The sequence below is a fragment of the Pantherophis guttatus genome, chromosome 7 (assembly GCF_059756535.1).
Source record: "Pantherophis guttatus breed Tessera chromosome 7, ASM5975653v1, whole genome shotgun sequence".
Taxonomy (NCBI): Eukaryota; Metazoa; Chordata; class Lepidosauria; order Squamata; family Colubridae; genus Pantherophis; species Pantherophis guttatus.
This window is the reverse complement of record NC_142069.1, coordinates 79,954,450-79,979,695: the sequence shown is the minus strand read 5'-3', so window position 1 is coordinate 79,979,695 and position 25,246 is coordinate 79,954,450. Positions and strand designations below refer to the sequence as shown.

The following is a 25,246-nucleotide window of genomic DNA, read 5'->3' as shown; positions in this document are numbered from 1 at the left end:
ACTGTGAGAAAGTCAACTGAGCGTTGAATAAAATTCCTCAGCCATCATCATTTCTATACAATTCAATGGAGCTTTTCAATGGATTTTACTTAGCTCTTGAAAGCCCACTGTGATCCTGAACCACAAAATGCTTAGTTTTAAAAACTTAGTTCAAAAGTAACATTCCAAAGCAGTGTCTCTGAATCTCAAGAGCTTCAAGATATGTGGACTTCAACTCCCAGAATTCTCAGGCAGCATGGCCATTGGCCAAGAGCTCTCTGGATTCCTTAAAAGGAATTTCAGTTCTTTCAGTCAAGAGGATGAAAAGAAAATGATTTACCCTTAATCTTGGTGAATCATAAAATCTAATTCACCTTCCTTTAAGAGAGCCTCCTTCAGAATTATTCCCTGATCCCTTATAGCTTAGCTTGCAGCCAACAATTTGCAAATTTCATTTTCTGGAGGAAATTTAGGATCTTTGATTAGATCCTGGATTGGCCTGATTTTCAGAGTCCATTTCAATCTGGCTATAGGAGAATTGTAACTTCTCTGTAGATGCTCTCAGTAATGCTTAATGCTGCAAAGAAACTTGTCTAGGCTTTTAAAACACTACAGGTAGTCCTCAAGATATGACAGGTTCCTTAATGAAGGTTCAAAGTTACGACAGACGATCCAAAATTATATGCAACTGTTTCAAAATTACAATGTTGCGGTGCCCCTGTGGTCACTTGCCCTTATGACCAACCAAAGACATGGATATGGTAGGGTGCCCCATAGACATAAAAATAAATACCTCGAAGAGCAACTACCTTTAGCCTTATTTCATTTAGCCACATTTCATAGAATACTTCAACACTGCAGTAAAGTCTGTGGTAATAATCCCAATTTTCAAACCACAGGTTCTGGTTCACAGAACATGCTACACGCAGATTAATCAAATCAAAACATGGCTTGGTGAAACGTATAAATTAGGTAATATTGAAAAGAACAACAAAACATTAAAATGTCAACTGTTTCAAAATTTATTTATGATACAAGACCAAACCCAGTAAAAGGCCAGCATGCAATACACTAAATATACCAAGAAATTTTAAACTTGTGAGAAAATCCTACAGCCATGAGCAGCTAACATGCTAATTCACAGCATGAAGGGAAGCCTTGGTGGCGCAGCGGACTAAAGAGCTGTTAAGTAGCACTTAGCTGCCAGCTGCCTGCAAGTACTGCAAGTTCAAATCTCACCAGGCTCAAGGTTGACTCAGCCTTCCATTCTTCCGAGGTAGGTAAAATGAGGACCCTGATTGTGGGGGCAATAAGCTGACTTTGTATAAAAAAGAACACCACTAAGGGGGCCCCGAAAGCCCTACTAAGCAGGTATATACAAAAGTATGAAGGTTATTGCTAAACGCATTGTAAACCGCCCTGAGTCTCCGGAGAAGGGCGGCATATAAATCGAACCAATCAATCAATCAATCAATCAATAAATAAATACCAGACAATTCCTAATAGCTATTGATAAAAATTCTACAACCTTCTTTGGCTTCTGAAGAGTGATCAATGATCATTAGAGTTATTAAAAATTGGAAGTATTAAACTTGATCCCCATTGGGTATACAATGGACATTCTAATAGTACATGCAAGACAGAATCTACCTCCGATTCAGAAATAATAAAATAAAAAGTCAAAACGCAACAATCAATAAAGGGAGAACCAGAGACATTCTTGCTAGGGATCTTCTTGGAAAACTATACAAAGGAAATAAAATATTTAATACTACACATTTTAACAGCTGCCCGTATAGTCTGGAAAAAAGAAAACGCACCAACAGAGGAGGAGTTGATTAAAAAATTTTTAGAATGCGCAGAGATGGATAAACTGACAAAAGAACTTTGTCAGGATACAAAGAGGATACAGAATACTATAAAATTTGGTATAGATGGTATGAGTGGTTGGAGGAAAGGAAAAATGATGAAGAAGAATAAAGGGGAGAGAAAGAAATGTTAAAAATAATGGGAAAACTTGGTAAAATACGACATAGCAAATGAAATGTAAAGGAGAATTAGACTGCAAATGAAATGATGGGGACAGAGAGCAATATGGAACAAGATAAAATAAAATTTGTACAAATAGTAAATAATAAGGAAGGACCACTATGAAAGAGCTGTAGAGAGAGTATTTGTACATAAATGTTGTATGTCTTGTATTGTTTTATTGTGTTACAATAAATAAATAAAAAGTCAAAAACTAAGTGTTGAGTAAACAAAACGAGAAAGGATAATAAGATAAGAAAGAGACAAAGCAGGCATCGATGTCTCGGAAATAACCAAGGGTGTCTATTGTTTGTGTATCAAAATAAGATAATAGTCAGGTTCTACCCCTTTTCCACGTGCCACGTGCAATGCACATACAAAGAGCCAAGGCTTTGGCTGCACAGCCATGCTATTTTCTTCAGTGTTTTGACCTCCCACCCCATAGATGTCCCTATGCAATAAGCAAGTCTTAATTACAGCATGAGGAAAGAAAAAGGGGGATGGGAAGGGAAGCACAACTCCTTCCATACAATTTCTTTCCAGCTACTACTTTTGCTTTCTAGCTACCCCGTGTCCTTAATAGTGCGGTGCAACACTTCGATCCGGTCTCCAAAAAAAGCTTCAAAGGGTCAGCAAAGAGAGCACCTGCCTGTAATTCCTTAAAGCCACACGACATGCCTCTTCTCGGTATCTCACCACCACAAAGCAATTCTGGAAAAAGTCTCGCAGGCAGATGCTACTTCTGCGCTTCAAAACACTTGGGAGAGATCACAAAATGTTGAATTTGTTCACCCTGGCAGCATTTATTACCGATATAATCCCCAAGACTCCGGCAATGTTCCTCATTCCAAAATGCAAGCTATTTTCCTACTCATGTCCACCAAGATCAATGGAATGCAGAAAGGAGTACATAGGGGTCTGAGTGGCGCAGCAGACTAATGCTACTGTTAAACGTAGTATTTAGGTTCCAGCTGCCTGCAATTACTGCGAGTTCGAATCTCACCAGGCTCAAGTTCGACTCAGCCTTCCATCCTTTCTAAGGTAGGTAAAATGAGGACCCTGTTTGTGGGGGCAATAAGCTGACTTTGTATAAAATATACAAAAAGTATGAAGGCTATTGCTTAATGCATTGTAAGCAGCCCTGAGTCTCCGGAGAAGGGCGGCATATAAATCAAAATAAATAAATAAATAAATAAATAAATAAATAAATAAATAAATAAATAAATAAATAAATATCCTGACAGGCATCTTTTTTTTAAAAAAAAGAATGGGCAAACTCGGCTGAAGCTTTGGGGGAAAGAAAAGGAATCAATCAACCAGAAGCAAAAGCCACCAATTTGGGTGGCAATACGTTTCTTGAGAGGGCTCTGCTGGGAAAATTCCTGGGGAGGGGAAGGGGAAAGGGTGAAGACAAGGGGAAAAGCCAAGCCCTACCTGTTCCAGGTGGCATTGGAGCAGGCCCGCTGGTGCTGAGTCCCCCGCTCGTCCAAGGCAGCGGTCTCTCTCTTGCCCAGATCGCTGAGGCTGGGCGAACTCATGAACTTCAACCTGCGAAGAGTCCTCATGGTCAATGGTGGTAATTGTGCGCGGCGGCTAAAGAAACACCATCCTCTTTACCACACACAGACACACGCAGCTGAGCCAATGGGGGCAAGTTCTCCGTCGGCTGTTCAAAAGCGAAACTTAAAAGAAAAAAAAAAAAAAAGGAAAACCAACAGGAAAGAAAAACAAAACAAAGAAAAGAGAACCAGTCTCTACGGAACAGTCCTCTGCCAGCAAGAAAGCAAATCCTTTAATCAGAGCAATTCTGACATTCCACAGCCCGGTTAATCATTGCAATTGGTTGCTGTTGCTTTCTTCATCCTCTTCTTCTATCAGGCCTTTCTTGTCCCAGCCAAGGAACCTCTCACCACGTTTCTCTCTCTCTCTCCTGGCCCTCAACAGATGGAGATTCATTCAGCCCAAATGTTCCACCTGCCATAGTAAACATTTCTTTCACTGAATGCGCAGATGGGCTCCTCCTCCTCCTTCTCCTTTTGTAACAGGAGACGGAGCTGCTCTGGGGAGGAGGGGGGGGAGCTACCCACAAAATATGACGTATGGAAATTTCACAGCAAAGTTTCACAACCGCTGAAACTTTGCCACATTACAACACACCATTCTTTTCCATTGGGGGGGGGCAAAGAACAACTCAGCTGTTAGATCCCTGAGCTGAAAGGGTGAACAAGCCTCATCTTCACTCACCTGTTTAAAGAGACAGAGACCTCATTTTTTGCAAAGCTATTCAGAAGCTGTCCTACGGGCACAGGGGCTCACATTCTTCCAGGCTTCCTAAGATGGGATGCAGATTTACAGTAAGGGTCCTATCTAAATATGTCAAGAGACACACTTGCAAGCCGGAGCATTTAAATCACAAAGGGTGCTCTGCGCATGATTATCGTCTGATTTGGAACTCCAGGTATTTTCTAGGTCTGTGATGGTAAACCTATTGCATGCGTGTCAGAGGTGGCACCCAGAGCCCTCTCTGTGGGCACGTACGCTGTCGCCAGCTGCTCTGGTTATTGGCGTGCACATGTGCACTGGCCAGCTGGTCCTCACGGGTGCTGGAGTGCCAGAAAATGGCCTGAAAAGTGGCCCAAAAAAAGGCCATTTTTCAGGGCGTTTTCAGGATGTTTTTTGGAGCTTTTTCAGGGCATTTTGGGGGGCGTTTTCAGGGCATTTTGCCCAGAAAATGGCCCAAAAAACAGTCTGAAAATGGCCTGAAAAACAGCCCAAAAACAGGCATGCATGCAGCGGCCTGCTAGTCTTCAGGTTTCTGGTGCTCTGGCACGCAAGAAGACCAGCTGGCTGATGCATATGCGTGTGCCAAAAACCGGAAAACGATTTGGCTGGTGCACACGTGTGCCCGCCAGCTGATCTTTGGGTTTCCAGCACTCTGGCGCTCACACATGCATGTGCATGCACACGCATTCTGGTTTGGGCACTTGGTGCCGAAAAGGTTCGCCATCATTGTTCTAGGTAATTCACTTTCTTTGTTATGCAAAGCTGGAAATAAAGGATGCAGCAGGAATTCCTGAAACTTTCCATGTTCATGTAAACAGGAAGGTGGAGGAGCAAGAAACATACAGGGCCTCCTCTATAATGTTTCTATAGAATGGACCTAAAGTTCTTAATCAGCAGCATTATCGAATATGAGCTAGTCATTTGATAAGGCACCACAAGGAAGCAACCGGAGTTTCAGGATCAAACAAAATGTGCACGCTGAAAAAGAACAGCCGACATGCACAACATGCATATACACAGCTCCAGGTGCAGCCTTAACGTTGGCACAATTTCAAAGGCAGCCCTGGTTCTTTGCAGGTCATAACAGAAACTGTCCGCTTTCCAGAAAATCCAAAGGATATTCCATGTCTTTTCTAGCTTCAGGCGCTACCATTACTTTACTGCAGAAGGACTGAATTCCTTCAGAAATTACTGCTTTGTTCAGCGGGAAGACCAGCACACAAACGTCTTTTGTGGGTCGACATGTTAGTAAGAGAGGGCAGCCAGTCGTTGGGGACTCTAGTCACTATTTGATTCTAGTCAAATACCATTACTAGCCTAATGGTATTTTGTTAAATGGCTGGGAATGGCCCTTTGCCCTCTGTTCGTTTTTTACACAATCTGAGCTGTGACTTTTTGGTTGGAAGAGCTGTCCGATAACAGAAGAGGCTCCTTCCGGAAGCAGAATATTGGAGAGGCCAGATGGCCATTTGTCAAAACTGCTGTGGTTATAAACCAGGATTGTCAAACTCGCGGCCTGGATACGCCACGCACTGGCCACACCCATGCCCGGTTTAGCGAAGGGGGGAAAAGGTCACAATACGTCATGTGACAATGCCGTGACAATGCGAGTTGGACACCCCTGTTATAGACTATCATAGACTAGACAACTAACCTTTTCAGCACCAAATGCCGAAACTGGAGGGAGCACCAGAATCTGGAAGAGAGCAGCTGGCCGGTGCACATGCACATGGCGGCCAGCTGCTCTTCTGGGTTCCATCACGCGTATGCGCACCACTCAGCTGCTCTTTTCCGGGTTCTGGTGCATTCATGCGTGTCGGACAGCTGGTCTTTGCGCAAGGACCAACTGGCTGGCGCACATGCGCGCAACGGAACTTGGAAGAGAAGCTGGCGATGGCGCACATACCCACAGAGAAGGCTCTGTGTGTCAGAGCTGTTCCTACTGGGTATCCTCCCAGAAAAAAATAGTAAAAGAAAATATTTATTTGATTATACATGTAATAACAGCTGCAAGGATTGTTTATGCACAAAACTGGAAAGCAGAGAAAATACCTTTGGAAGGAGAAATAATTTAAAAAAAATTTTAGACTGTGCAGAAATGAATAGATTGACTTTGATGACTAAAGAAAGAGAAGATTCAGAATACTTTAAGATATGGAATCAATTTTTCCACTGGTTAGAAAAGAGATACAAATAACTAAATTAATAGTTATGTATAAAAAGTGCTATGATTAGAATATTGTGTTAGTGATGAATTGTAATGGATTAGAATGAAGATAGAAGAAACAACAAAAAGAAGAATTTTTGGAGACAACACCAAGATGTCACATGGAAGGAATGACTGATGTATTAAATGGTCACCTCTGGCACGCGTGCCATAGGTTCGCCATCACAGGACTAGATGATCTCAGGCAGCCCTTTGGCTAGGGAAAATGAAGCCCCTTTGCTTTGTTTCTATCCAGTTTGTTGTTTTTACCATCATTTGCTACTTGCATTTAATATGTTAAATATTGTAATATTTATTATAAACATGTAATGCAATGTAGTTATATTTTGTCTTGTTTCAATTGCTGCGAGCCACCCAGAATCATTGGGAATCAGGTGGCATAACAAACAAACAAAGAAACAATAAATCTCAGTGGTTCCTTCGAACTGTTATGATCCATGAGTTTATGAGAAGTGAGGCTTTGGAGAAATGGCAAAGAAACACCATCTTCTTGGTCAATCAAAATGTCCTAAGGCAGGGGTCAGCAACCTGCGGCTCTGGAGCCGCATGTGTCTTTCACCCCTCTGCTGCGGCTCCCTGTCACTCAAAATATGCATCACAATCGCCAATGTGCGACACTTGCCGACACGAGATTTATTGAGCTTTTCAAACCCCCAGTAGGCCAACCATGGATAAATCCAAGAAAAGAAAAGTTTCAGAAGAAAACAGAATGTTTAATTCAACTACATATGCTAGTTTTGTGGCTGCTCAAGAAATAGTCAGGCACGGGAAGGGTTTTGTGGCTCCCGGTGTTTTCTTTTCTGTGGGAAACAGGTCCAAATGGCTCCTTGAGTGTAAGGTTGCAGACCCTTGTCCTAAGGCAACTCCTTCTCCTCCACTATCAAAACTTTCCTGAAGTGAAGGGCCAATTCAAATGCCTTATATTAAAACAGTCGTAACATGACTCTCCTCCTACCCAAACCAGGAAATTCCTCTTTGATGCAATCCTTCACTTTGACCCATTGATGCAGGAAATGATTGGATAATGTAATTTGCCCAATGGAAAGAAAGCAAAGGGGTGAGTACAATAAGCTGAACTGAGCGTGATGTTTGGTGATTGGGTGGACAAACACTTCTCCTAGCCTACAGTCTGGAGGTTTCCTGGTCTCCTATCTCCTGCTTGGCTTTTCAAAACCATCACATGGAGAAAACCAGATGGAGAGAGACCCAGGTATGGGTCATCCTAGAGCACCATTAAAGGGAATTGTTTCACATTTGCATTGGTTACTTCCTTTTTGGCATTTCCAAGGAGTTTCTCTCTCCTTTTATTCTCCCTTGTCTGCTCGAATCCCTTGTCTGCTCGAGTCCCTTGTCTGCTCGAAGAGTTTGCTGAAGACACATCCCAGCCAGTGCTGGGTTTCAATTTTTTTTCTACCAGTTCTGTGGATGTGCCTTGGTGGACGTGGCATGGCTTGGTGGGCGTGGCAGGGGAAGGATACTGCAAAATCCCCATTTCCTCCCAATCAACTGGGACTCAGGAGGCAGAGAATAGATGGGGGCGGGGCCAGTCAGAATTTTTACTACCGGTTCTCTGAACTACTCAGAATTTCTGCTACCGGTTCTCCAGAACTGGACAGAACCTGCTGAAACCCACCTCTGATCCCAGCCACTGAAAATTTCATTCAAAAAAAAAATGTTCTTCTCTACATTCAGTACTGAGATTCAACATTCATTTATCTCGCAATAAATACTTTCTCATTTCAAGTCCAGCAAGTCAGATTTTCCTCCAGGAATGTGTCAGCGTTTTATCTCAAGTTCATTTTTGCATCTTTAAAAAAGGCGGTGGCGATGTTGAACTTGGACGAAAGAAGGGAGGCCATGCTCTTCCTCTTGGTTTTCTGTCTTTTGCTGGGTTCTTGGCAAGCAGATAACAAAAAAGTTTCTGTATCTTAAGACCAAAGGTGACATATAATTGCAACAATAAAGAGGTGCCTGATAATAAAGCCAGCTTCCTTTATAGAATAAGGACCTTGAGCCCTAACAAAATTACTATTAAGAAAATGTGAATGAAAGAAAACACAAAATAATAAGAATGACATAAAAATGGTCTGTAACTGTTGCTAAATGGATTAATTGGTAATTAATACATTTAAATCCCCCTCTTCAAATTTCTTATCTTACCAAAGATTTGAATCTATTTGTTGTTGTCTATATAATTTTAAAGAGCCTATGAGCCAGGATTCTCGTGCTTAACCAAAGACACAACTAAGTTCTTGAGAAAAAGCGAGCAGAAATATTCAGTTGAGGGGGAGGAAGCTGAGTGATAACTGCTGTAGTGATTAAAAGCAGCAACAATAGATTTAACACAATTAGATTGAAAGAAGATTTACTCTATTTTTTAAAAATCAAATCTGCATGAACAAGAAAGCACAAAGACAAATTAGTCATCTAATTGGAGATAGCAAACATTTTGGGGAAGAGGCATGGCCATTGTTTTTAGCTTCTACAATGAGATCATCGGGAAGAGGCAGGATTGATATTTTAAGAGTGTTCTTCCTCACTTTTAAGAAAGAAATAGAGGCATTAATGCCCTGGATGTGCCTCATCACTTCACATTTCTGCCTAAAACCTACACCGAGTATTTTTGCTACCAAAATCATAGAATCCTAGATCAGAAGGGATTCTGAAGGTCATCTAGCCCAATCCGCTGTGGGACATAAATCCTCAGATCATTTTATTTTTTTATTTTGTCAAGAACGTATTAGGTAATATATATAAGTATAAGCATGAATTGAATACATAAAATAGATACGAATAGAGCAGGGGTGGGTTTTAAATTTTTTTTACTACTGGTTCTGTGGGCGTGGCTTATTTTGTGGGTGTGGCGTGGAAGTCATGTGACTAGGTGGGCGTGGTTAGCTGGTCAGAGTTATTTCTGGAAGGTCCTCGCACTTACAATCAGTCCTCGCACTTACGACCCTACTCATTTGTTTGCTTTTAACACTGATCAGCTGTAGGACGGCCCTTTGAAGCCCCGCGGCAAGAGTTTAAACAGTTTTTTTCCCTCTAGTCATCAGCTGGGACTCAGGAGGCAGCAATAGATTGGGGGTGGGACCAAATAAAAGGTAAGAATAACGTGGGGGGGGTGGGGGGTGGGGGGGGGGGAGAACCGGTTCGGTGATGTCATATCGTCACCACTACCGGCTCGGCCAAACCGGACCAAACCGGGAGGAACCCACCACTGGAATAGAGAAAACATTAGGACAGGGATGGTAGGCAGGCTGGTGCTCTTATGCACGCCCCTTACAGACCTCTTAGGAAAGGGGTGAGGTCAACAGTAGACAGTCTAAGGTTAAAGTTTTGGGGGTTTTGGGATGAAACCACAGAGTCAGGTAGTGCATTCCAGGCATTGACCACTCTGTTGCTGAAGTCGTATTTTCTGCAATTGAGTTTGGAGCGGTTCACTTTAAGTTTGTATCTGTTGTGTGCTCATGTATTGTTGTGGTTGAAGCTGAAGTAGTCATTGACAGGTAGGACATTGTAGTAGATAATTTTATGAGCTATGCTTAGGTTAGCTATGCTTCATCTTGGCTTGAAAAGGGCTGGTGATATGAACTTGAATGGCATGAAATGTCATTTCATCTGTTGAATGGAGATTGCCCAATCTTGCGTAAACAAAATTTAGGCTCCCAATCTGGCAGATTTTGTTTAGGTCATTTTGACCTACTGCCATACAGTCTTCTAAACAATCTAATGCTGTCTATGAGGATGCAGAATCAATGAGATATTTCTCATGGTCATGTCCTTATCTCAGCCAAGACACCAAGTTTGCCTTCTTTCTGTCATTAAAGATTCTGTAAAATTCATCGTTCTCTGGATTTTTCCACAGTTGCCCTTAATTTTAATTCAGAGCTCTTTTAAATGTTGTAAAGCACCGAATTTCTCCAAAAAGACGACCCACCTTGAAAAGAAGCCCTATCACGCTTTTGAGCTCATGCGATCAAATTAAGCCCCACCCATAAAATTAGCCCTAATTAAGACCACGCCCACTCCGGGGTGCAGGGGGTGGGGCGAGGCACACAAATAAAAAATAAGCTGGGGGGGATGGGGGGTGGAGCTACCCTACTTACCAGGCCTAGCACACCCCGACACCTGCCTCACCTTCTTCTGCGGCCACTTGACACCACTCGCACGCAGGCATCTGAAAGCGAAACGGAGGCCGGGATGATGCGTTCGAGTGGCGGCAAGTGGCCACAGAAAAAGTGCGCCAGCAGCGGACTCCTGCTGGGTGGGGCTGTCGGTGCCACTGCCGCGAGGTGAGTCAACAATTAGAACCCTCCAACAAGAAGGCCTAGCCATTTTTTGGGGGGGTCAAAAGAAAATAAGACCCGGCCTTCTTTTGGGAGAAACATGGTATAACAGATCCTCCAGGCCAAGGCTCTGGAGAGCTGCTAAGTGAAGATCGAATGTGTAGTAGCTTTGGAGTAAATGTCCTCAGCCCAGATCTAATCCCATCTTCCTGAATCACACAGGGCTTCTTATTCCAGTTCAGCCTCATGTGAGGAACAAAATCCCTGAACATGGAGGGGCTCCTTCCTATCTTAAGCTGTCCTTTGATGTCATTTAAACTTCTTTTCTTTCCTCTGGTTCTGACTTCTTCTTGGTGCTGACTCTCTCCCACAATATGGCTTCCAAAGGGAATATGTGCAGGCTTATTTCTCTCCATCACAGTTGGTGCTCTGGACTTCCTCCAGTTTGCTTTTTTTTTAAAAAATAAAAATAAAAAGCCAAGTATTTCTACATCGTTCATAATTTATTCCAGGTCACCGATACTGATTTTTTTTTTTTTAAATTTGATTTATATGCCGCCCTTCTCCGGAGACTCAGGGCGGCTTACAATGCGTTAAGCAACAGCCTTCATACTTTTGTATATTTATACAAAGTCAGTGAAAATAAGTTTAAATGACATCAAAGGACAGCTTAATTCACTGACAGTGTAGTACTGAGACAATGTAAGTTTTGCATTAATTGTACATACTCAAGGATTTATGTGCATGTATGAAAGAAGTGATTGGGTAGAGTTACGGTGCAAAGCCATGAATCCTGCAGAGACTATGAACTTGGAAATTGAAAAAGAGCGTGAGGAACACGCACAGGAATAGGCCTAAATTCATGAAAATGTATCCACCACCTCGCAAATTTTGATCACCTTATCTTGAGGGATGGCATGGCACGTGATGGTGCTGTGCTGTAGATATTTGTTAATATTTCTTTCCAAAGATCCTGCTTAGCTTACCAGACAAGCCAAGGCTACTTGCTACAGAACTCAGTTATAAACTTATAGCGATGCCCAATGTCATATTTACACCTATCTAAATATTCAGCTTTTGTCCCTGATTATCTTTCTTTTTCCTTCAGGCTATGAAGCCAAGATATGCAAAGGATGACTAGCACTAACTAAATGGAGGGAAAATCCCTCACATACCTACTTGGAAACCTAAAGCAAAGGTTACTCCAATGTAGCAATAGCACTTAGACTTATATACCGCTTCACAGTGCTTTATAGCCCGCTCTATGCGGTTTACAGAATCAGCCTATTGCCATCAACAATTTGGGTCCTCATTTTACCCACCTCGGAAGGATGGAAGGCTGAGTCAACGTTGAGCCTGGTGAGATTTGAACTGCCAAATTTCAGGTAGTCAGCAGAAGTAGCCTGCAATACTGCAGACTAACCACTGTGCCATCGTGGGTCTGTGTAATGTAATGCAATGCCTGGTTATGTCCCTAGTCTCAACTAAAATGCAGGAAGATTGTCAGACCTCCCATCAAAATCTACATCACCATTAGAGGGCAGCAAAGGGCATCTCAACCTGAGATGAGTAAATTGTTACTGCCCTCTGGTGTTCACCTGTGGTTTTATGGCTCAGATCTGATGCCTGACAACAGCTTCATTGAAATACAAAGCGAAACAAGGACTTGCAAATCAGTTTAAAAAGGACATTCCCTTCCTGTATCATCCTATTCCTTTTCCTTCCAAAACCCATGCAATTTGTTATCTAAACTCAGTCCGCTGAGTATTATACCCTAGGTTATTAGTAACACCAATAGTAATCAGATATCCATCTTAACTCCTTGAAAATGGCTCCCTCTACTGGCTGGTAGCCAAAGATGCCATCATAGGCCACTGAGAAAGGTTTATCTTAAAAATATGTCACACATATCCAAATTCTCATATTTTCAGTATGGGAATATAGTGATTTAGTGCATGTTCTTAACATGCTAAATACTTTATCACCATATGACTGCAATATATCTATATCTATTTATCTATTTATCTATATCTATCATCTGTCTGTCTGTCTGTCTATCTATATCTATCATTGTCTGTCTATCTATCTATCTATCTATCATCTATCTATCATCTATCTACCTATCTACCTATCTACCTATCTACCTATCTACCTATCTACCTATCTACCTATCTATCTATCTATCTATCTATCTATCTATCTATCGTTGTGGTCTTTTTTGCTGATACACAATAGCAGTTAAAATTTCACCATAAGATAAACAATATGTTATGTAGGACCTTAATACAAAAAAGGTAGGATTTTGATGGCAATGTCATGCCCACTTTCTTGCCTTTTTTGACCTTCTGTGGCCATTGAAATAAAAATTCTGAATTACAAAATTCATTTCTGAAATCTTAAAGCCTAGTCAAGTCAAATGAAAGCCATTAATCCTTACTGTGGCTACGAAGCCTGCAAAATCCCAACTTCAGTTGCACTCAAATATCTTCTGAGGTCATATCAATTCTCATGACCGAGGAGAAGATGATTCCTCCGTGAAAAATATAGCTTCAAGTACAATTTGAGCTCTAAGTATCCAAAGCTTCTAAAGTGATAAAGGTAAAGGTACCCCTCGCACATATGTGCTAGTCGTTCCCGACTCTAGGGGGCGGTGCTCATTTCCGTTTCAAAGCCAAAGAGCCAGCGGTGTCTGAAGACGTCTCAGTGGTCATGTGGCTGGCATGACTAAACGCCAAAGGCACACGGAACACTGTTACCTTCCCACCAAAGGTGGCCCCTATTTTTCTACTTGGATTTTTTACGTGCTTTCAAATTGCTACGTTGGCAGAAGCTGGGACAAGTAACGGGAGCTCACCCCGTTACGCGGCATTACGGATTCGAACCGCTGCACTGCCGACCTTTTGATCGACAAGCTCAGCGTCTTAGCCACTGAGTGTCCCTCCATTTCTAAAATGGAATGCTCAACAATTATGAAGAGATCATTTAATAATTTAACCTCAACCACAGAAGGTCAAAGGGGGACTTTGGGCCACCACTATTAAACCAACGTGCCCCACAAGGTCATGGTAGGGATAACATGCAGGAAGATCTCCACATAAACCATTTTAGGATTCTAAAGAAAATAGATGATGCTGTTGATGATATCCATAATGGAAATATGGATACTTGGGGATTATCACTGATAAGAAGAACCTGACTGCATGACGGGTGAACATCACTAGAAAAACACCAAACGATTAAGCTTGACATTGGGGGAGAGGAGTAGAGAGATAAAATTGAGGAACTACTACCGTGTTTCCCTGAAAATAAGACCTCCCCAGATAATAAGCCCAATCGGGCTTTTGAGCGCATGCACTAAAACAGGGTGGATAAAAATCAATGATTTTTTTAAAAAAAATCAAAAAAATCAGATTTTTTTTATTTAAATCGGATTTTTTTGATTTAAATCGGATTTTTTTTTATTTAAATCGAATTTATTTTAATAAAAAACTTTTGGGGTAAAATCTATCGTAAGATAGTTTTCTATTTAAGATACAGAAATAATTTAGTTTATTCAGCATGAAATGGAGCTTAGTTATGTAGCATGAGGCTGTATATTCTGCAACACTGGGACTATCGGTGAGTCAACAGTGGGTCAAAGGAGTAGCAGAGATGACAGTTGCTCTTTAAAAATTATGATTTAAATCGAGTTGATTTAAATCAAGCCTTTTTACTAGTGATTTAAATCATGATTTAAATTGTGATTTAAATCAACTCGATTTAAATCAAATCCACCCTGCACTAAAATAACCCCTCCCCCCAAAATAAGCCTCCCAAATACTTAAATGTATGCACAGCCGGTAGCCGCCATTTCCTCTGGTTAGGGAGACAGAGCTGGAAATTAGGTAAGACGGCAAGAGGAGCCCCGTCTTGCTCCACGCATCCCAAAATAATACCTCCTCGAAAATAAGGCCAAATGCTTATTTTGGCATTCAAAAAAATATAAGACAGGGTCTTATTTTCAGGAAAACATGGTATGTGCAAGCAACTAAATAGCTTTATTCTCCAGCAAAGGGTTTAGAAGCAGAGAAGGTGAAGAATTCCTGTCTCCTCTCTAGCAAATCTCTTGGAACAACTGCAGGAGTGGGAAAAAAAAATAATCCAAGTGGTGTCCACAATTGTTCCGTTTCCTCTTGTGTCAATACACTAAAAAGGAAGTGAGACTTTGATGGTGAAATCACAGCTGCCATCATGACATTTTATTTACCACCTCTGTGAGAGACGGCAGCTGAGATTCCTAGTAGGATAAGAACCTCTTGGGAATCCACTCCTGAAGTTACAAGGGAAGAGAAGGCAGAAAAGAACAAAAAAAAAGTCTTGATTTCTTGTCAGCCCTTCCAGGTAGCCCAGAGCAGAAAACCAAAGTTATGAATAGTAAAACTACTTTTATTGTAGGGTTAGACTAACAAAATCTTGAAAGCTTTTCCTCCCCGCTTCTGCCTTTATCTTCAAGAGAACTTGGAAGTGTCAAGACTGAGATGCTTTCTCAAACTACATTTCTGCTCTGGGCTCAGGTTTCTTTTACTGGACCATTGTCTTGGTTGTTGCTTTTCTTCCCATTCCTCAAGGTTATTCTCACAACCCACTACATGGCCTGAGAGCTTCTGTTCTCTATCAGCCCAAGCAGAAATGGCCACGGTGGTTCCAAGTTTATGGCCAGTTTCTTCCTGTTCCTCAAGGTTATTCTCACAACCCACTACATCAGGGAGGGTCCAGAGATATTTTACTAGAAGGGTACTCAAATCTTCTGCTCAAAATAAAATTCCCTATACCACCAGGCTTGAAATTTTAGGCCTGGATAGCCTTGAACTACGCCTTCTACGTTCTGACCTAAGCTTAGTACACAAGATTATTTACTATACCATAATGTCCTACCTGTTAATGAGTACTTTAACTTCAACCGTAATAACACAAGGGCTATCATTGGATTCAAACTCAATGTAATTTGCTCTAATCTTGATTGTAGGAAATATGACTTCTGCAATAGAGTAGTAAATGTCTGGAACACTCTACCTGAACCTGTTGTTAGTTTCTCTAATCCCCCCATACCTTTTACCTTAAACTGTCTACCGTGGACCTTTCATGTTTCTTAAGAGGTCCCTAAGGGGGGCGTGCATAAGCACACCAGCGTGCCTACCGTCCCTGTCCTACTGTTCCCATTTATATGTACTCATTTTATGTGTTTATGGCTATGTTTGCTTATTTATATCCTTTTATTTGTGCCAATTTTTTTTCATCTGTCCATGTCTATGTCTATACTGATACTTGTTTCCTTGTACTTGTTGAGATGGCCTGAGAGCTTCTGTTCTCTATCAGCCCCAGCAGAAATGGCCACGGTGGCTCAGAGCTTGTGGCCAGATGAATGGGAAGTGGTCCTACAGCAGGCCAGTGGGACCTCCTTCAGACTCCGCCTCCGTGCAAATCAATATTGCAGATTCCTATGGGAAACTGCACTTTCCCTCACTTTCTGAACCATTTGAATCTGGCTTTAACTACTGTCAAGATGGAGGCTCCATCTTCGGAAACGGTCAGCAGACCATCTGATCATCAGGACACAGATGGTGTGTGAATCACACTTGTGAATTTCCTCCTAGTTGATGTTCCAGCCGAGCCTTAGCTTTACTGCTCATATGCAAAGCTATGTTTTACATATATGCTCATATGTAAAGATATGTAAGGATATGCTCATATGTCTTCCTTAAAAACATGGAAGGAAAAATAGAGGATTATTCCCCTCACATCCTTGTCTCCTACCGGGGAAAAGAGCATAGATGATACAAATAGATATTATTGTCCAAATAATCATAATTTCATGGCAGAAGGGAAGGAGGCCAATTTCTTCACCCACACAAGCCTCCCGCAAAGAATGGGACCCTAATCAAAGTCAGATTCTGGCCACAACAATGGCATATAACTATGGAAACCAAAATAGGACATTTAAAAAAAAATTTCCTGTATTTGTCAAATCAACAAGGAATCATGCAATTGCTTCAAGCAAACAGAGTCTGTCTCTGAGATTATAATATATTTCTTATCCTGAAGAATTACCTTCTACTAGGAGCTGCTTTCAGTCAAACTGAAGATTTGGAAAAATAAAAAAGGGAGGGTTACAGCTAGTACAGGTAGTCCTCAACTTACAACAATTCATTTAGTGACTGTTTGAAGTTACAGCGGTACTGGAAAAAAGTGACTTATGACCATTTTCCACACTTAACAACCTTTGCAGCATCCCCATGGTCACGTGATTTACATTTAGATGCTGGAGAGCTGGTTCGTATTTATGACAATTTCAGTGCCCTGACAAGCGAAGTCGATGGGGAAGCCAGATTCACTTAACAACCGGGGTACTAAATTAAGAGCTGCAGTGGTTCACTTAACAAATGCGGCAAGAACATTTGTAAAATGGGGCAAAATTCACGTAACAAATTTCCTCATTGAACAACAGAAATTTGGGGCTCAATTGTGATCGTAAATTGAAGATTATCTGTACCACGTCGAAGTTCGTTTTCTGAAGGATGCGGAAGAGACATGGAATTGTGTTTCTTCTCCAATGGCTGCACAAACAGTCCTAGTTTCTCGAGGGTGGGGGCAGGGATGGGCCCTGGAAAAGCATCCACCAATGGTATCACTATGTACAGTAGTGGCCAAAATTGTGGAAACCTTTTGGGAAAAGTGTATTTTCTAAAACTAGCTAATAACACCACTTTTTTTTTGGAGTAATACCATAAAATTATATATCAGTGGAAAGTTAATTTAATCGATAATGTAATGCAATAACTTTTATGAAGGATTTGGTATTAGAATAGCAGTTACAGTAGAAAGAACAAAAGTGAAACACGTAGAAAAAATAAGATATACAAAAATGATCACCATAGAAAAAACGAGATATGCAAAAATTATCAGTTAATGTCAGTTAATACTTAGTTGGGTATCCTTTAGCATAAATTACGGCATTATAACGTCTTCCCATGGAGTGAACCAAGTATTTTAGTTCTGCAGCTGTTATAATGTGAAACCAAGGTTGAATGGTTGCTTCTATTAACTGAGTTTTATTGCTGGATTGCTTCTGATTAACAAGTTTCTTTAGTCGGCTCCATAGATTTTCAATTGGGTGAAGTTCTGGGCTATTCCCAGGCCATTCCAGCAGTGGAATAGGATTATCTTGAAACTCAAAAAAAAATAAAATAAAAAAAATAGTGGTGTTATTAGCCATCAACCTCAAAAATACACTTTTCCCAAAAGGTTTCCACAATTTTGGCCACTACTGTATGCTTAATAATATTATTGGCATTAAAATGGAACATTGAAATATTGAATAACTACTCTAGAAAACAATCATGTATATCAGTACTAGGATTACATAAGCTTGATTAATGCAACAACTATTACTATTATTGCTGTTTCTATCAAAATGAATTATACCCAGAGGACACACTGTTCATATATTCATATTGATGTATATTTTTTTAAAAATCCAATAAAAATTTTAAAAAAACACAAAGAAAAGAAAAGCATCCACCAAAATTATACGATACAGCAAACAGCCTCCGAAGACTGAGAAGGAACATACCTGCTGAGGGTTGCGGTAGAAGTGGAGTAGAAGTGGGCGAAATAATGTGGGTTTTTCTCTCATGTGCCTGCTCTCTTTCCTTTTCTGTGGGTCAGAAATGGAGGGTCCTGGCCGTTGATGAAAACCGCACAAGTGATGTTGGAGAAAGAGCTCTGCAGATTAAAAAAAAAAAAAATACATAAAATTATGAAGTCTCCTTTCAGCTGAGCTTGATTCAAATGCTAGCCCAACCCAACCCTACTTAGCTTCTGAGACTAGAGAAATCACTTAAGTGCAGTTCACACAAAGCAGGGGTGAAATGCTCCCAGTTCGGACCAGATCAGGCGATCCGGTAGCGATTGTGGCAGGTGATTCGGAGAACCAGTAGCGATGGCGGCGCAAGGCTCCGCCCACCCACGCAGGTGTCGTCACTTCCTGCATTTAAAAGATAAAAAAAAAAGTCTCTGACGATCACACGCCACAGCTGTGATCATCAGAGCCTTTTTTTTACCTTTTAAAAGCATTTTTTTTACAACCTATTCGCCCGAATAGGTTGTAAAAAAAGTGCTTTCAAAAAGTTTTTTTAAAAAAAGTTGGCCACGCCCACCCAGTCACATTACCACCCTACCAAGCCACGCCCACAGAACCGGTAGTAACAAATTTTACATTTCACCACTGACACAAAATAAGAGTTTGTATTTGCACTGACACACAATTTTTTAGAGCCCAGCATTAACCACAGCATAATTAACGAAACAGAATTCAATGATCTCGAGGGATGCCTTAGCTTCTAAGAATTCTGGAAGGGAAGGGAAGGGAGGTGGGGAAAGATCCTATCCTGTATTTTATCCCAAAGCTTCTTAAAACTTTTTTTCTCCATATTATTCTCTCCTTGGGAAAGGTTAGGATTAGATTAACAGAGTTGGAAGGGACCTCATAGGTCATCTAGTCCAACCTCCTGCCCAAGCAGGAGAACCTACACCATTTCCGACAAATGGCAGTCCAATCTTTTCCTGAAAGCCTCCAGTGATGAAGTTCCCACAACTTACGAAGGCAACTTCTGTTCCATTGGTTGATTGTTCTCACTGTCAGAAAAATTATCCTTATTTATCTCTCCTTGATCAGTTTCCATCCATTGTTCCTTGTCTGGCCTTCAGGTGCCTTGGAAAATAGCTTGACCCCTCTCCTCTCTGTGGCAGCCCCTCAAATATTGGAAGACTGCTATCATGTCTCCCCTGGTCCTTCTCTTCACTAGAGTAGCCATGCCCAGTTCCTGCAACCGTTCATTGGATGTTTTAGCCTCCAGTCCCCTCATCATCCTGGTTGCTCTTCTCTGCACTTTTTCTAGAGTCTCCACATCTTTTTTATAGTGTGGTGACCAAAACTGGATGCACTATTCTAGGTGTGGTCTTACTAAGGCTTTATAGAGTGGTGTTAGTACCTCCCTTGATCTTGATTGTATCCCTCTGTTAATGAAGTTTAGGATTGCCGCCTCACACTGCTGGCTCCTATTTAGCTGATTGTCCACTAAGAGTCCAAGATCCCTCTCACAGTTACTGCTATTAAGCCTGGTTTCACCCAGCTAAGGAAGATGCAAAATTCTAAAATAGTTACCTTATACACTTCAACGAATCCTGAAGCTTTCTCCGTAAGATCATTTGCAATGGTCCTGGTATCCACGTTTTTGTACACTCTCTCATGCAAAACATGCTTCTATAAGCCTGATTGCCAAGCTTGATGATGCCCAACCTTTGAAGATCACCAAAGGACGGAAATGGCATTATGGAAATATTTTCTACCGTTTCATTTCTCCTTCCTAACTGGCACCTTCTCTGAGCAAGAGATATTGACTTTGATCTTCCAGAGCTTCTTCTCAAGTCTATAATTAACGGAACAGTTGCTTGGTTCTATTTGGAAGCAAATGGTCCTATCGTCTTTCTCCCCTCCACGTTTTAGAATCCTTGGGATTCAACGGGTGCAAAAGAGTTAATGAAATTCTTCCTAAGACCTTTGTGCATTAACAGCGACAACTGGGCTCAAACAGGGCAGACGGAAGTTTTCAACACACAGCCCTTTTCATGGTGGCAGGCTGCTAGATTTTAAACCAACCAGCAAGGGTTGGTCCACTATGGATGACTAACAATAGCACTAATGCTTAGACTTACATACCGCTTCACAGTGCTTTACAGCCCTCTCTAAGCGGTTTACAGAATCAGCCTATTGACCCCAACAATCTGGGTCCTCATTTTACCCACCTTGGAAGGACGGAAGGCTGAGTCAACCTTGAGCTGCTCAGAATCGAACTCCTGGAGTAAGCAGTGAGTCAGCCCTGCAGTATTGCATTCTAACCACTGAGCCACCACGGCTCCCTTCAGCTAACTGAAAAGTCAGAAAAACATTCAGGAGAAAAACAGTACTTGATCCTGAATTACAGGGAGGCCCTTTAGGGAAGACAGTCCCCAATATTACATCATATTCAGTATGACCCAAATCAGAACAAAGACATCTACTAAGACATCTATGCCTACAGTAGTGGCCAAAATTGTGGAACTTTTTTTATTTTCTAAAACTAGTTAATAACACCACTTTTTTTGGGGGTGGGTGGGTAGTACCATAAAATTATATATCAATGGAAAGATAATTTAATCAAGAATGTAATGCAATACCTTTTATGAAGGATTTGCTATTAGAATAGCAGTTACAGTAGAGAGAAGAAAAGTGAAACACGTAGAAAAAACGAGATATACAAAAATTATCACCATAGAAAAAATGTATTAGTTCAATTTATTAGTTCAATTTATATGCCGCCTTTCTCCGGAGACTCAGGGCAACTAATGAGATATACAAAAATTATCACCATGTCAGTTAATACTTAGCTGGGTAACCTTTAAGCATGAATTATGGCCTTACAATGTCTTCCCATGGAGTGAACCAAGTCTTTTAGTTCTGCAGCTGTTATAATGTGAAACCGAGGTTGAATGATGGTTTCTATTAACTGGGTTTTATTGCTGGGTCGCTTCTGACTAACAAGTTTCTTTAGTCGGCTCCATAGATTTTCAATTGGGTGAAGTTCTGGGCTATTCCCAGGCCATTCCAGCAGTGGAATAGGATTATCTTGAAACTCCAAAAAAAGAGGTGTTATTAGCCATCAAACCTCAAAAATACACTTTTCCGAAAAGGTTTCCACAATTTTGGCCACTACTGTACTAAGAAATGGTACTTCTCAAAGAACTTGAGGGCAAAAGAAGAAGTAACGGATGGAAGCTTAACGAAGAGAAATCCAACCTAGAATTAAGGAGAAGTTTCCTGTCAGTGAGAACAGTGGACAAGAGGGCACCCCAGTGAGACGGCTTGCCTTCAGAAGTTGAAGATGTTCAATCATTGGAAATTTTTAAAAAGAGATTGGACAGCCATTTGTCCAAAATCTTATGGGGTCTCCTGCTTGATCAGGGGATTAGACTAGATGACCTCAAAAGTCCTTTCCAACTCTGTTGCTCTTTCTATTCTGTAATTGTAGAACAACAGATGAATATATGGAAGAGTAGTTTGGTGAGAAATGTACACTGCTATTATTTTTCCCTTTTGTTCTTTTTAGGTTTACAATTAAAAAATTTAATTGAAGATCAACCAACTGTGAATCCAATGCTGTCTGATGGCTTTGCACTTTATTTTGCCTTGAAAATAATTTCCTGTTAATTGCCTTTATTGTATATTGCCTTCAGTATCTTGCCTTAGAGTGTGAGAAGACTTGAGTTTGTGTGTGTGTGTGTGTGTGTGTGTGTGTGTGTGTGTGTGTGTGCGTGTGTCACTTACAAGTAAATAAAATCTCTTATCATGGGGCTATTTGAATGAACACCCAAAACTAAAACTTCAGACAGAATTCCCCAGAGGATGGAATTTCCAGCCTCAAGGAATAAAGTATCTTATGTCTCAAAGTGCAATTTTAAAAATACAAATGAATGGGTGTCATTCTTTCCTTCTTTTATTGTTAGTTGCGAAGTCTATCTAAGCAGTCTATCGAAGTCAACCAATTGCGACCCCATGGACAACATTCCTCCAGGCCTTTCTATTCTCTACCATCCTCTGGAGTCCATTTAAGTTCATGCCTACTGCTTTAGTGACTCCATCCAGCCACTGTCGTCCCTTTCTTCTTTTGCCCTCAATCTTTCCCAGCATTAGGCTCTTCTCCAGTGAGTCTTTCCTTCTCATTAGGTGGCCAAAGTATTTGAGTTTCATCTTCAGGTTCTGGCCTCCTAAAGAGCAGTCAGGGTTGATCTCCTCTAGGACTGACCAATTTGATCACCTTGCAGTCCAAGGGACTCACAGGAGTCTTCTCCAGCACTAGAGTTCAAAGTTCTTTGGCGCTCAGCCTTTCTTATGGTCCAACTTTCACAGCCATACATTGCAACTGGGAAAACCAGCCTTGACTATACACACTTTTGTTGGCAGGGTGATGTCTCTGCTTTTTAGTATGCTGTCTAGATTTGCCACAGCTTTCCTCCCCAGGAGCAAGCACCTTTTAATTTCCTCGCTGTAGTCCCCATCTACGGTGATCTTGGAACCCAGGAAAATAAAATCTGTCACTACCTCCATTTCTTCTGCATCAATTTGCTAGGAATTGAGAGAGCCGGATGCCATGATTTTAGTTTTCTTAATGTCGAGTCTTTCCTTCTAGAGAACACAAAATGTTAGTTGGGGCTTTGGGGAGTGGGGGGCACTTCCATTTTTCAATATTAGTGGATTTTCCTGTTGCATCTGAAGAGGGAGCTCCTTCTACACACAATGAAAACTTTCAGCTACTTTGCTGCTCATCTTGGACAGCAATTCCATTAGGGCTGGAGAGGGCCTCTCTGTGGGAAGGCTGGTCGTGAGTCACACAACTGCATGCAACAAAGGGAGTCTGAACTGAAGAAGGGAGGGAAGCAAAGAGAACAATGGGAAGATAGAGTGGAAACTAAAGATAAACCAGAGCAGCTGCCTGCAAAATAAAGAGCTTTCAAGATGATCCCAAAAAGATGATGAAAAAAGTATCTCTCTGTGTTAAGCATTGCTTCAAAGCAAGAGAAAAAAAAATTGATTGCGAACAAACCAGGAATGGGATTCAGCCGGTTCAAGCGAACCGGTAGTTATGGCCAGCGGCTGGGCCCGCCCAGGCGCTATCCCGTCTTATACAATTGCCATGTTTTTGACGTAGCACACATGTGCAAGGTGCATGCACGAGCAAAGCTATCCCGTCCTATACAATCACCATGTTTTTGATGCAAGGCGCACATGTGAGCAAAGCAAGCGTGCACACACATGCACTCACATTTTCGATTCTGGGCAAACCAGTTGTTAAATTATGTGAAGCCCACCTCTGAAACAAACTGTAATTTTGTTGATGGGCCACAACAGAACCTATGGCATGTGTGCTAGAGATGGCACGTAGTGCCCTCTCTGTGGGCACGCAAGTCGTTGCCCCAGTTCAGCTCCGCTGTGCATGCGCGCACACCTCCCGCCGGCCAGCTGGTCTTCGGATCTGCTGTGCATGTGGGGGGGTTGGAGCACATGTGGGGGGCTGCACGGCCATGCAGGGACATGGGTGCATGAGCAGGGCACATGCGTGGGACCGTGCATGCATGTTGTGGCCCGTCAGCGGCCTGTGCGGATTGTAGCTGATTCTGATAGCGAGGAGGCTGGTGTAGTGCTGCGCCAGCAGCCTGTGCAGCTGGCACTCAAGTCAGACAATGAGGAGGCTGGAGAAAATGTGGTGCCAGAGGCGGGGATTCAGCCAGGGCCTTCAGAACCTCCAGAAGCTTCCATGGGTGAAGAGGAAGAAGAGGAGTAGCCTCTTCTCGATGCACAGGTGCGCAGAGCTGCCAAAAGGCAGGAGTGGCTCCTCAGGAGGAGGTCTCCTCGAGAGTAAGGCTTGGGGCTAATTGGCCACTCCCTTAGCCTATTTAAGGAGGAACACCGATTGAAGCAAGTTATAGGGAACAACTTTAGTTCACTCTACTTCATGTCTGGATTCTCTGCAAATTGCTTCTGGGCTTTCTGACAACCTTAGTAAGATTGTGATTACCTTATATTTGGTTTCTTGTAGGCTGTTAAGAAAGTTTATTAACAGCCTTTGTTTTGAAGAAGACTGAGTTATTTTAGTAAATTAAGTTTTGTACAAACTTTGTGTGTGCTGTGTTCTTTGGGATCTGTAGCTGGTGCAGAACTGCACTCGGTCTGGAAAATGCCGATTTCCAAAGTCTGCAAAAGCAGAAGGGCAAAGACCAGGAACAGGAAGAGTCCCCAAATTGAGTACCGTATTTTTCAGAATATAAGACGCATCTTTTTCCCCCCAAAAAAGAGGGTGAAAATCTGGGTGCTTCTTATACTCCGAATGTAGCTCTGCCCAGCTTCTCAAACCCAGGTTTCAGAGTCTGAAAAAAGCATCAGAAACAGAGCTTCAGAAAAAAAAGCCTCCAAACAGAGCTTCAGAAAAGAAGCCCCCAAACAGAGTTGCAGAGGCTTTTTTTCTGAAGCTCTTTTTTGGAGGCTTTCAGAGCAGGAAAAAAAGTTTTTTCTGAAACAGAGTTTCAGAAGTTCCAGAGGCAGGGGAAAAAAAAAAAAAAAAAGCAAGGCACAGAGCTCACAACCAAGGAACCTGTTGCTAAAATTCCCCTCTGGAAACAGGTGATTGGGGGTATTCAGGAGGCCGATCCACCCACCAATCAGTTTTTTTCTTATTTTCCTCCCCAAAAACTAAGGTGTGTCTTACACTCCGGTGCGTCTTATATGCCGAAAAATACGGTATATATCTAAATCTTGAAATTTGTTAGCTGCTATAGGTGCAGCAGGGACAAAATATATCATGCTCGTTGC

The 25,246-nt window shown here is 41.7% G+C and overlaps 1 protein-coding gene across 14 annotated transcripts in view; it reads right to left on the bottom strand.

The window, feature by feature from the left end:
• PRR5 (proline rich 5) overlaps window positions 1–25,246 on the bottom strand; it is a 100,416-nt gene that overhangs the window by 51,552 nt on the left and 23,618 nt on the right. For 5 of the 14 annotated variants that reach the window (XM_087874286.1, XM_087874290.1, XM_087874287.1 and 2 more), the window contains exons 2-3: window positions 18,416–18,567; window positions 3,442–3,555 (exon numbers count right to left, since the gene is read on the bottom strand). In XM_087874286.1, coding sequence (XP_087730412.1) covers window positions 3,442–3,545 — 104 coding nt within the window. In that variant the 5' untranslated portion in view covers window positions 3,546–3,555; window positions 18,416–18,567. Of the gene's footprint in view, window positions 1–3,441; window positions 4,105–4,251; window positions 4,336–18,415; window positions 18,568–25,246 lie in introns of those variants that run through there. The other 9 variants (XM_087874292.1, XM_087874289.1, XM_087874294.1 and 6 more) reach the window with 5 other exon arrangements.